At 48.2% G+C, this 12,735-nt stretch overlaps 2 protein-coding genes across 3 annotated transcripts in view; one reads left to right on the top strand and one right to left on the bottom strand.

Moving 5' to 3' along the window:
- Nucleotides 1–235: 235 nt before the first annotated feature.
- The window catches only part of YWHAE (tyrosine 3-monooxygenase/tryptophan 5-monooxygenase activation protein epsilon), a 46,219-nt gene continuing 33,719 nt past the window's right edge, over nucleotides 236–12,735 (top strand). For both annotated transcript variants that reach the window (XM_002718890.6, XM_070061174.2), the window contains exon 1: nucleotides 236–411. In XM_002718890.6, the coding sequence (XP_002718936.1) occupies nucleotides 348–411 (64 nt within the window). In that variant the 5' untranslated portion in view covers nucleotides 236–347. The remainder of the gene's footprint in view (nucleotides 412–12,735) is intronic.
- Nucleotides 253–12,735, bottom strand: part of DOC2B (double C2 domain beta) — a 95,037-nt gene continuing 82,554 nt past the window's right edge. The window contains exon 12 of the mRNA XM_089317584.1: nucleotides 253–12,735. This exon is cut by the window's right edge and continues 24,206 nt beyond it. The gene's annotated coding sequence lies outside the window, so the exon portion shown is untranslated.

The following is a 12,735-nucleotide window of genomic DNA, read 5'->3' as shown; positions in this document are numbered from 1 at the left end:
CCGCGGTCGGGGGCCCGTCTCCAGCCCCCGAGGCTCCCTCGGGGCCAGCTCGCTCTCCCCGCAGTCGCAGTTCCCGCCTCGGTGCTCGGGAGCCCGCCGCGCGGACGGAGGAGGGGCGTCTGGCTGGTTCCAGCCCCTTCGAGCGCCGAGCACCAGGGCCCGCCCCCCGCGCCAGTTGCCAGGGAGCGGTTGCCATAGAGCTGAGCAGTTGTCCGCGTGCGCAGGCGGAAGTCCCGGATTGAGGCGCCGCCATTTTTGCTGCCCGGACGCGGAGCGAGAGGCTGAGAGAGTCGGAGACGCTATCCGCTTCCATCCGACGCGCAGACCCCGCCGGAGCCGCTGCCGCTATGGATGATCGGGAGGATCTGGTGTACCAGGCGAAGCTGGCCGAGCAGGCTGAGCGATACGACGGTGAGTTGGGGGGGCAACGAGGGGCTGGAATTCTCGGACCCTGCCGCCGCCCACAGAGGCCGGGAATGGGAGACAAAATGGCGGCATCGTCTCCGATCCTGGCCGGGGGACGTGGATTCAGGGAGTAGGAAATGGCTTGTGGGCTCCTGGAGCGATGAGGGGCTCCAGACCCAGGAATTTGACCCCTTCGGCGTCCTTAGCTATAGTCTTCGGCGAGTCGGGAGGCAGAGGCGACAGGGTGGAGGAGTTGATTGTAAAATGGCGGCTGGGGGGAGGGCGAGTCCCCGGGCGGGGGAAGGGGAGGAGATGGCGGGTGCTGTCTCCCGGCGAGCTATCCCCAGGGGAGCTTCTGGGACGGCCTTGGGATGTGGAGAACAATTGGGTGGGGTGATGGGGGGAGAAACACCCGCCACACGGGAGAGCGTGAAGACCGGGAGCCGTAGCGCGGGCGCCTTTCATGGAAATATGGCGGGTGGGGGCGGTGGCTTTTCCCCGGAGGCCCAGCGTGGGGCGGCGGCTGTGGAGCCTCACAAAGGAGAACCTTTGCGAGCGGAGGGCTTCTGCAGGCTGGTGCTGGGGGCCCGTCGCGGGTGGGGGTGGGGGAAGGGGGAGAGGGAATCTCTGCAGTTCATCCTTGGGCGGGGACTGGCTGCGGTGCTGGGATCGGGTTTCCCTCCCGGAGGCCGGCGCACCTTGGGCTGGGGGCGTCTGGGGCTTTTCACCCTCGCCTTTTTCTGTGGAGGTCCAGAAAAACGACGCTCCGCTCCCTTCCCTCGGACTGACCTGGGAGAGCTCGAAGTTCCTGTAATCTCTCTGGCACCTTCAGCACTGGGCTCTGGTGGACACAACGGTGAACAAGAGACAAGGAGACCGTGACTCTTGGTAGTGCAGCCTTGGCAGTGCGTGTGCCTCAGTCTATCAGTGCAAATGGTGGCTTTTCTCTCTACCTGTATCATGTGAAACGGAAAGACTTGTTGAAAAATAAAGTTGTCCAAATAACGTTGAAGCAACTGTGTTTTGGTTGACTCCCCAGGTTTGGAATGCGTGTTCATACTTTGGGGTTCTTAATCTATTCAGGCTCTGATTTGTGGCTTGGGTTTTTGGATTGTGAATGTAGGTGATGATATGTAGTGTTTTAATTGTTCCATTTTAAAGCAGTCATTTTGTGGGAAAATTTTAATGGTCGTCTTTGTTCATAGCTCCTTGGACCCTTCAGGGTTCTTCAATAATTCTTTGGAACTTTATCAAAATGTGCATTGTCCCTTATCTAGATAGTCTTGGGCCATGCATTTTTAATCCCCTGCTCCCCACCCATTTTGGATCTAGGTACCCACATCCTGTCAACTGCAGTATTACAGAAATGAGAAGCCGTATATGTGATTCCCGTGGCTTTCATAGTTTTGTGGGGTAGGGTGGGGTGAGATGGTTGGAATCAAGGGCTGTTGGTCCTTGATGACTTAAGTTACATATTTTTCAAATGCTATGAAGGGCCTTTGCTTGCTTTGAATGCCAATTTGGTCATGTGAATAACCACAAGGCAAATCCTAGAGTATCATCGGAAATTTGGATTTAGGGATTTTAAAATTAGGAGAGAAAGCTTCTAACCCTCAAATTTACAAAAGATATCGAACTATATTTTGTCTTTTGTATTGAGTAGGGTTCCTGTTAAGAGGGGGAAGGGAATAAGATGGGGAAGTACAGCTCAAGGTCAGCTTTGCCTTTATTTCAACGTGTTTAAAAATCACACACACCGTGTGCTCGTGGTGCAGCTCTTTCTCTCCCCTCGTGCTCTAAATAGGTTCCCTTCTTAGTCTGTGTCCTTGGGAGGAAACTTGAAATTATACTCGAATGCATTCTGTTGTGTTGGGATTTAGGCTGAGTAAATTGGTGTGATAACCAAAAAGGATAGGGGGGAAGGTTTTTTATTTCGAAATCTGTTTTTAAAATCAATTTGGAAGCTTATGATTGTAGTTTGTGAATAAATGACAGGTTAGTGATCATCTTGAGTTTGAGTGCTGAGAATTTTTGACCAAACCCCTGTTATTCAGAGGAAGGCCCTTTAGAAAAAGCGTTATGGTTACTGGTTTTTTAAGTGTCCCTTTCAGGAACTAAAAGGGGAAGGAAGTAGAGTCTTATTGGATGAGGAGATATTCCTGTGATTAGGGCATAAGCTGGGGATTCAGTGGAAAGGGAGAAGAAGACTGTCACCAGGAATCAGTCTCTACCTTTGTCCACTCATTTGTTAAGTGCAATAATGGAGTTTTGTTTGTGGTGACAAAAAATGATCCTGGAGTCAGATCACCAAACAAGATTTGTCAGGTGTGGGGATTGTAGAAGATAGAATACACTGAAATGGTTTGCTTTTTAATATTTATAATAAATGTTTGCTTTCCAAAGGCCTTTCTCTTTTTTCTGTTATTGCTGGGTGCTTAACTTTTATTTTGTGTACTGTATTGAACCTAGGAACTAAACTTTGTATCTCCATTTAACTCTGTTCTGGGGAACTGGGATCAGTTTAGGTGGACTATTTAATGGTACTGGAGTAAGAGAGCTAAGATGTCCTGAGGAGCAGGACAGTTTTGGGTTGCCCATAGGAAGTTGTAGTTGAGACTAGGACTGCTTACTTTGAAGGTTGTGTTTATTATCACTGAATTAAGCCAGTCCAACTGAGCATGTCTGATGCATCTTACAGACCCATGTACATGAACCACATAGGACAGAAGAGAAGAGGCTACAGAGGGGAAGAAGTGAATGCTTTCCCCATCTTGGGAGGGAGCTGCGGTGGGATATCAACAAAGCAGTGTTTGGGCATGTGGGATGGTTGCTCGTTGTATCTTTTCCTAATCTTCCTGTCAGGAGTCACTCCATTAGGTGGTAGGGAAAAGTTTTGATAGTTCCTTTTAGTTTTGTCTGTAAATACAGCATATCCAATAATTCACGTTTTGTGAGTCACTTAAGAACCGTTGTTTTAAAACACCATGGCCTCATCTCTAGCTTATTCTGCTAGTGAAGGGTGGGGAGCATGTTTTGAATTAACTCCTTAGTACATGTTTTGTGGGGGGGGGGGGAATAAAATAAACGTTATTAATGAGTTAAATGTATTTGTATTAAATGCCAATGCTTTGACTGTAGGCTAGTAATAGTTTTTTTTTTATTGCTATATGTTAGTTAGTAGTCTTTATTGATAAAATTTTCCCCCTACCTTGTAGAATTGGGCAGTGCACTTTTTTTTTTTTTAAAGACTTATTTGTTTGAAAGACAGAGTTAGAGGAGAGAGAGATCTGGTTCACTCCGTAAATGTCCCTGATGGCCAGGGCTGGGCCAGGCCTAAGACCCGAGCTAGGGGCTTCTTTGGGGCTTCCCACGTGGGTGACAGGGGCCCAGTGACTGGGGCCATCATCCACGGCTTTCCCACACTCATTAGCAGGGAGCTGGATCAGAAGTGGAGCAGCCTGTACTGAACTAGCGACCACATGAGATGCCTGCAGTGAAGATGGCAGCTTAAACCTCAGTGTCACAGCACTGGCCCTGGGTAATGTACTTTTTTTTTTTTTTTTTTTAATTCTGAGTTACCAAGAGAGGAGAGGCAAAGAGATAGAGAGAGGTTTTCCATCCGCTGGTTCACTCCCAACTTGGCCGCAGCAGCCAGAGCTGTGCTGATCCAAGCCGGGAGCCAGGAGCAGCTTCTGGGTCTCCCACATGGATGCAGGGACCCAAGAAACTTGGGCCATCCTCTACTGCTATCCCAGGCCACAGCAGAGAGCTGGATCGGAAGAGTAGCAGCTGGGACCCGAACTGGCGCCCATATGGGATGATGGCATGCAGACGGCGCTTTACCTGCTATGCCACCTTGCTACCGCTCCCCTGTATTTTTTTTTTTTTTTTTGACAGGTAGAGTTATAGACAGAGAGAGAAAGGTCTTTCTTCCGTTGGTTCACCCCCCCAAATGGTCACTACGGCCAGCGCGCTGTGCCGATCCGAAGCCAGGAGCCTCCTCCTGGTCTCCCATGCAGGTGCAGGGGCCCAAGCACTTGGGCCAACCTCCACTGCCCTCCTGGGCCACAGCAGAGAGCTGCACTGGAAGAGGAGCAACCGGGACTAGAACTCAGTGCCTGCAGGTGGAGGATTAACCAAGTGAGCCACGGCGCCGGCCCCTCCCATATTGTATTTTTAAAGGTTCCTTCCACAGGTATCTTCTTTCAGCCTGTGCTCTTTGTATACTTTAGACTTTGGGAACAGTGTTGTGTATATTGGTCACTTCAGTGTATTCTGTTACCTTACGTGACTTTTTAAAATTAACTGATGATTTGAAAGGCAAAGTTGGAAAGAGGTCTTCCACCTACGTAACTTTTTAAAATTAATTGATTATTTGAAAGGCAAAGTTGGAAAGAGGTTTTCCACCTGTTGGTTCACTCCGCAGATGGCCACAATGGCTGGAGCTCCGCTGATCCGAAGGCAGGAGCTAGGAGCCTCTTCTGGGTCTCCCATGTGGTCTCCCAGGTCATAGCAGAGAGCTGGATTGGAAGTGGAGCAGCCAGGACTCAAACTAGAGCCCATATGGATTGCCAGCACTGCAGGTGGTGGGTTCACCTGTGACGCCACAGCACCGCCTCCATACTTAACTTTAAAAAAAAAACACACAATGAAATCATGAATTATTGCACATTTCAGATAATAGATACATTCTTTTTTTTTAAGATGTATTTATTTGAAAGAGTTAAAGGCAGAGGCAGAAAGAGGTCTTCCATCCACTGATTTACTCCCCATATGGTGGCAACAGCCAGAGCTATGCTGATCCTAAGCCAGGAGCTTCTTCCAGGTCTCCCACAAGGGTGCAGGGGCACAAGGACTTGGGCCATCTTTTAGTGCTTTCCCAGGCCATAGCAGAGAGCTAGATGGGAGGTAGAGCAGCCAGGACTCAAACCAGCACCCATATGGGATGCTGGCACTGCAGGCAGCATCTTTACCTGCTACACCACAGCACCGGCCCTGATAGATAAATTCTTACTATTGTGAATGTTGTTTAGGGCCTCTTTTCCCCCTTCATATAAAATGTTCTTTGAACACTGATATGGTGAAGAATACGGCTAGTGTTAAACTGCCAATTTTGGAGTCAGTCAGTACAGGTAGACACAGTGAAAAGCAACCCAAGCAAGCTTTTCTTTTCTTTTTTCTTTTTCTTTTCTTTTCTTTTTCTTTTTTTTTTTTTTTTTGGCTAGGCAGAGTGGACAGTGAGAGAGACAGAGAGAAAGGTCTTCCTTTTGCCGTTGGTTCACCCTCCAATGGCCGCTGTGGCTGGTGTGCTGCGGCCGGCGCACCGCGCTGATCCGAAGGCAGGAGCCAGGTGCTGCTTCTCCTGGTCTCCCATGGGGTGCAGGGCCCAAGCACTTGGGCCATCCTCCTGCACTCCCTGGCCACAGCAGAGAGCTGGCCTGGAAGAGGGGCAACCAGGACAGAATCCGGCGCCCCGACCGGGACTAGAACCCGGTGTGCCGGTGCCGCAGGCGGAGGATTAGCCTAGTGAGCCCCGGCGCCGGCTTTTTTTTTTTTTTAAGATTTACCTATTTCAAAGGCAGAGAGCACTTTTCCACCTGCTGGTTCACTTCCCAAATGGCTGCAGTGGCCAAGGCTGGGCCCAGGACAGAATCAGGAGCTACTTCTTCTTCTTTTTTTTTTTTTTTTTTTTTGACAGGCAGAGTGGACAGTGAGAGAGAGAGACAGAGACAAAGGTCTTCCTTTGCCGTTGGTTCACCCTCCAATGGCCGCCGCTGCAGCCGGCGCACCGCGCTGATCCGATGGCAGGAGCCAGGAGCCAGGTGCTTTTCCTGGTCTCCCATGGGGTGCAGGGCCCAAGCACCTGGGCCATCCTCCACTGCACTCCCTGGCCATAGCAGAGAGCTGGCCTGGAAGAGGGGCAACCGGGACAGAATCCGGTGCCCCAACTGGGACTAGAACCCGGTGTGCCGGCGCCGCAAGGTGGAGGATTAGCCTATTGAGCCACGGCGCCAGCAGGAGCTACTTCTTAGTCTCCCATGTGGGTGCAGGGGCCTAAAGACTTGGGCCATCTTCTGTTTTCCCAGGTACTTTTATCAGGGAGCTGGCTCAAGTGGAGCAGGCAAGAATCGTACCAGCACCCTTAATGGGATGCAAGCTTTGCATACTGCAGCTTTACTTGCTACACAGGCCCCATACAGTCGCCCTTTTTTTTTTTTTTTATAAGATTTATTCATTTGAAAGGCAGAGTTACTAAGAGACAAGGAGAGACAGAGAGGGAGATATTCCATCCTCTGAGTTGCTCCCCAAATGTCCGCAACGGCTAGGCCAGGGCTGTGGCAGCCTAAAGCCAGAAGCTTCTTCTGGGTCTCCCATGTAATTGCAGGTGCCCAAGGACTTAGGCCATCTTCTGCTGCTTTTCTAGGCACATTAGCACGGAGCTGGATTGGAAGAGGAGCAGCAGGATATGAACCAGTGCCTGTATGGGATGCCAGCACTGCAGATAGCAGCTTAACCTGTTACGCCACAGTGCCGGCCCTTGTAGTCACACTTTTTTTTTTTTATTTATCTGAAAGGCAGAGAGAGAGAGAGAAAGGTCTTCCATCTGCTGATTCGCTGCCCAGATGACTGCAAAGGCCAAAGCTGCACCGATCCGAAGCCAGGAGCCAGGTCGTCTTCTGGTCTCCCCATGTGGGTACAGGGGCCCATCTTCCACTGGTTTCCCAGGCTACAGCAGGGAGCTGGATTGGAAGTGGAGCAGCCAGGACTTGAACCAGCACCCATATGGGATGCCAGCACTGCAGGTGGTGGCTTTACCTGCTATGCCACAGTGCCGGCCTCTGCAGTCACTCTTAACAGACCTATGTGTAACAAAGTAAGGTGCTGTTTTATGGGGGAGTAGTATGATGTTGTTTTGGGTGACAAGTGTTATTACTTATTTATTCGAGAGATCTGCTGTCTTCTGGTTCACTCTCCAAATGCCTGCAACAGCTGGGGCTGGGCCAGAGCCAGGTGGAAGCCATGAACCCAGAATTCCATCCTGGTCTCCTTCATGGGTGCCAGGGACTCAGGTACTTGAGTCATCAGTGACTACCTCCTGGGTGCATTAACAGGGACCTGGGTCAGAAACAGCAGCTAGGATTCCTACCAGAACCCGGATATGGGATGTTGGTATCTCAAGCAGTAGCTCAACCCATTGGACCATAATGCCTGTCCTTGCATACTAGTATATGAAGCAGTTACTTCATATAGTAGTATCTTGATGTTTGTGGCTTTGGTACTATGTCACTTTTCTAAAGAAAACTGATGTGTTTTTTCAGAAACAAAGTTCCATCTTAAGGCCCAGTGAGTGAAGTTAGAATGAGGGATTTTATTTAGGCAGTCTTAATGTGTTTATAGGGTTGGTGTTTTGGCATGCAAGTTAGGTTACCACTTGCAATGTAGGTTAGAGTCCTGCCTTTCCTTCCAATCCAGTTGCCTGCTAATGCTCCTGGAAAGGCTGTGGATGGTGGCCCAAGTGCTTGGATCCCAGCCACACATGTGAGACACCTGGATGGAGTTCTGTGCTCTTGGCTCCTGGGTTGACCCAGCCCTAACTGTTGTCACTTGGGGTGTGACCCAGCAGAGGAAGATTTCTCTGCTCCCTCCTCTTCCTCCTCTCCTTCTCTCTCCTCCCCTTCCCTTCCCTCCCTTTCTCCCCTCTCTACCTTGCAAAGAATGTGTGTTCACATACAGGTTCCGCAACTCAGCTTTCTTAGGGTGCTTATCATAGTATCTACTGGAATATGGCTGATGCCATGCATTTCTTTGCTCAAGTACTTTTTAAAAATATATGCTATTTCACACTGTGCTTGCTATTTTTTATAAAGATTTATTTATTTGAAATTCAAAGTTAGAGAGAGAGGTCTTCCATCCACTGTTTCACTCCCCAGTTGGCTGCAATGGCAGGAGCTGTGCTGATCCTGAGCCAGGAGCCTGGAGCTTCTTCCGGGTCTCCCATGCGGTGCAGGGGCCCAAGGACTGGGGCCATCCTCTACTGCTTTCCCAGGCCATAGCAGAGAGCTGGATTAGAAGTGGAACAGCCGGGACTCAAACCAGTGCCCATAAGGGATGCCAGCACTGCAGGCGGTGGCTTTACCCAGTATACCACAGCGCTAGCCCCACAATTTTTTTTTTAAAGGTTTATTTGAGAGGAAGAGTTAAAGACAGAGGGAGAGATGGAGAGGTGTTCCATCTGCTGGTTAACTTTCCAAATGATTGCAATGACTGGAGCTGGACTGACCTGGATCCAGGAGCTTCTTCCAGGTCTCCCATGTAGGTGCAGGACCCCAAGTACTTGGGCCATCTTCCGTTGTTTTCCCAGCCATCAGCAGAGAGCTGGATTGGAGGTGGAGCAGCTGGAACTCAAACCAGCGCCGATGTGGGATCCTGGCCATGCAGGTGTAGGCTTAACCTACTATGCCACAGTGCTGGCCCTTCCTCAAGTACTTTTGAAATAGCTACTGCCCCATCTTCTAACAGATACCTTTAAGTTAATAATGGGTAGTCATAAAACTTTTAAGAGGAGCAAAGGTTGCCAGATTCACAAATGTTCTAAGTAGTATGGATACCTGTCAGATAGGATCAATTAAGAGATAATCAAGAGCCATAATAAAAACATTATTTTTATTGAAGTGGTCAGTTAACAGCGTGATAGAGTTAAGTACTGGTATATCTATATTGACAACCGGAGTTGCCAACATAATTTTATGGTTGAGCTCATTAACAAAACGTCCAGGTTAGTCATGCCCCAGGCACAATTTTAGAAGGTCATTCAGATGTACTAAATTCATGGCAAAAGATTGGGTTTTTGTAATTTGACCACCTCAGGATTTCTTGAAGCAGTGGTAATTCATAATTGTGCTGGAACAGCTATCATAAATTGGGATTGTCCTGCACAGTGAACTGCTTTTTATGGCCATGCTACTTAAGGCCATTTGCTACTATGAGATTTCTTACATAAATTTATATGAAAGTTTCCAAAACTGTGTCCATCACTCTACTACAGGGATAATTGAGGTCTGAGTCCCCAGAGGATTGATCTTTTTTTTTTTTTTTAAGATTTATTTATTTATTTGAAAGAGTTATACAGAGAGGAGAGGAGAGGCAGAGAGAGAGATAGGTCTTCTATCCAATGATTGACTCCCCAATTGGCCACAAAGGCTGGAGCTGCACCGATCCGAAGCCAGGAGCCAGGAGCTTCTAACCGGTCTCCCACACGGGTGCAGGGGCCCAAGGACTTGGGCCATCTCTTACTGCTTTCCTGGGCCATAGCAGAGAGCTGGATCAGAAGTGGAGCAGCTGGATCTTGAACTGGTGCCCATATGGGATGCTGGCGCTTCAGGCAAGGGCATTAGCCCGCTGCGCCACAGCACCGGCCCCTGATTTTATTCTTTATCAAATAAAGTTAGCATTTGCCAGAACATACTATAAATCAATGAGTGAAAGATTTCCTTCTCTCAACCCTGTCTCCGCCATAGAGGGAATGGGAAAAGTCAGGGATGTGGTGGTTGCTGAAAATAGAGCTCGATGGCATACCAGCTAGTCACTTTGATAGTGTCAACACCAAGCACGCTGGTTTTGTTGTTTCTGTATTGAGCTGCTTGTATTTAAAGATGTAGAAGGCTTAGGTGTTGGCATGTATACTAAGCTTAGAAAATTTTCCTCATTTTTCTTTTTAATATTTAGTTATTTATGAGAGACAGTGAGAAACACAGCTCCCATCATCTGCTGGTTTACTCCCTAAACACCTGTAACAGCCAGGATTGGGCAAAGTTGGAGCTGGGAACTCAGTCCGGTCTCTCCTACATTGGTGGCAAGTACTCAGTTACTTGAATCTCTTCCCTACCTCCCAGGGTTTGCTTAATCCAGCTAGCTCAGATATATACACTGAGTTCTGAAAATTTGATAAGGGTTTCTTAGTTCTTCAAAGACTTGGGAAAAAAAACAAATGAATAAAAATGTGAATGATTAATGTAACCTTTCTACTGAATTATGTCAATGTAAGAGCTGCTTCTGGTTGTTGTTTTTTTTTTTTTTTTTTTTGCCTCAGCATCCCAAAACAAAAGTTTGAGGTTTTCTTTTTCACTTTTTTTTGGGGGGGGGGGACAGCCAGAGTTAGACAGAGAGAAAGGTCTTCCTTCTGTTGGTTCACCCCCCAAATGGCTGCTACTGCCGGCGCTCTGCGCCGATCCGAAGCCAGGAGCCAGGTGCTTCCTCCTGGTCTCCCATGTGGGTGCAGGACAGAAGGACTTGGGCCATCTTCCACTGCACTCCCGGGCCACAGCAGAGAGCTGGACTGGAAGAGGAGCAACCGGGACAGAATCCGGCGCCCCAACTGGGACTAGAACCCGGGGTGCCTGCATCACAGTTGGAGGATTAGCCTAGTGAGCTGTGGAGCCGGCCTGTCTTTTTTAAATCTGTAAAAATTGTGCGAAGAGATTTAGACTTTCCTCTCTTCCCCTTACTTTCCCCAGTCTCTCATTTTCTACCTCTGCTTTTACTGGGCCTAATGGCTTTTTGTTCTATATAGCTAAACATATCTGCCTGAGAGTGTCCTATTACATTCTAGAAGAGAAATGTTTTGAGGGAATAAGAAGGATTCTTTTCCTTCTTCCTCTCCATATTGAGACTGATGGGAAAAATACTTTTCTGCAGACAAAATTATACAATCTGTGTGAAAGATCATTTAAAAAAATTGTTTTTAACCTAGCAGAAGTTGACTGGGAAGGAATTTTTAAGTTTTTTAGAAGTGATGCATATACATACATAAAATTATTATTTCCTCTTTCTAGAGAATGTATTTAATTGTGGAGAAGAACCTCCTTTTAGTTTGTACACAAAGAAGAAAAATGTGCATACTTCAGTGTTAAGATTACTGTGTTTAGGGCCAGTGTATGGCTCAGTGGGTTAAGCTGCCGCCTGGAAATGTGGTATCTCATATGAATGCTGGTTCAGGGCCTTAATTGCTCCAACTTACAATTCAGCTCCCTGCTCATGTTCTCGGGAAAGCAGTGGAAAATGGTCCAAGTACTTGGGCCCTTGCCACCTATGTCGCACGAAATTGTATGAAGTTCCGAGCTCCTGGTTTTGACCTGGCCCAGCTGTGGCTGTTGGTGGCCATTTGGTGAGTGAACTAGAAGATGAGATATCTCTTTGGCTGTCCCTCTCTCTCTGTCACTCTGCCTTTCAGATAAGTAAATAAATATTAAAGGAAAAAATTGTGTTTTGAAAAGCCTTACTATTCAAAGTTTTAAAAGTTCTAAACTCCTTTAATAGACATGTGGAGTGCCAAGTAAGTACCAGGCAGTATTCTAGGCACTTGAGATTCATCAGTGAATAAAGCAGACAAAAGATGTCTTCAAGCATTTTTTCTAGTGAAAATATAAGTGCTTTCAGAATTCTTAGTGTAAGAAGAGTTAATCTGACTTGGTAACAATGATGGCGTCTTCTCTGTGCAGGGTACTATACCAGGTGCTCGTTGGTTGACTACTGTTATAGTAACTGAAAAACCTATAAAACTACTTCATTGGCTGACACTAAAGCTATTGAACAAAAATGCCATCCACTATTTACTTTTTTTTTTTTTTTTTTTTGGGGGGACAGGCAGAGTGGACAGAGAGAGACAGAGAGAAAGGTCCTCCTTTGCCGTTGGTTCACCCTTCAATGGCCGCCGCGGCCGGTGCGCTGCGGCTGGCGCACTGCGCTGATCCGAAGCCGGGAGACCAATCCAGGAGCCAGGTGTTTCTCCTGGTCTCCCATGGGGTGCAGGGCCCAAGCTCTTGGGCCATCCTCCTGCACTCCCTGGCCACAGCAGAGAGCTGGCCTGGAAGAGGGCAACCAGGAAAGAATCCGGCACCCCAACCGGGACTAGAACCCGGTGTGCCGGCGGCACAAGGTGGAGGATTAGTCTTTTGAGCCGCGGCGCCGGCCTCCACTATTTACTTCTTATGTTAGGTCCTTACTGTTCGCTCAGTCCTCAAGACAAACCTGCAAAGTAGGTATACCCATTGTACAGATAAGTTCCTTTTTTTTCCCCCCTAAAGATAGAGAGGTTGTCTGTTAGTTGACTCCTACAGTGGCCAGGGCTAGGCCAGGTTGAATCCAGGAGTCTGGAACACCATCCAGGTCTCCAGTGTGCGTGGCAGGGGCTTAAATAATTAGACTATCTTCTGCCCTCCCAGATGCATTAGGGAGCTGAATTGGAGTGGAGCAGCCAGGATTCCAAAGGATGCTCATGGGATGTAGGCATTGAAAGTGATGGCTTAACCTGACATGCTGCAGCAACACTCC

Source organism: Oryctolagus cuniculus, chromosome 17 (assembly GCF_051225735.1).
Source record: "Oryctolagus cuniculus isolate XC-2025 breed Fujian yellow rabbit chromosome 17, ASM5122573v1, whole genome shotgun sequence".
Taxonomy (NCBI): Eukaryota; Metazoa; Chordata; class Mammalia; order Lagomorpha; family Leporidae; genus Oryctolagus; species Oryctolagus cuniculus.
The sequence above is the reverse complement of the archived record's forward strand: the minus strand, read 5'-3'. Positions and strand labels throughout refer to the sequence as shown.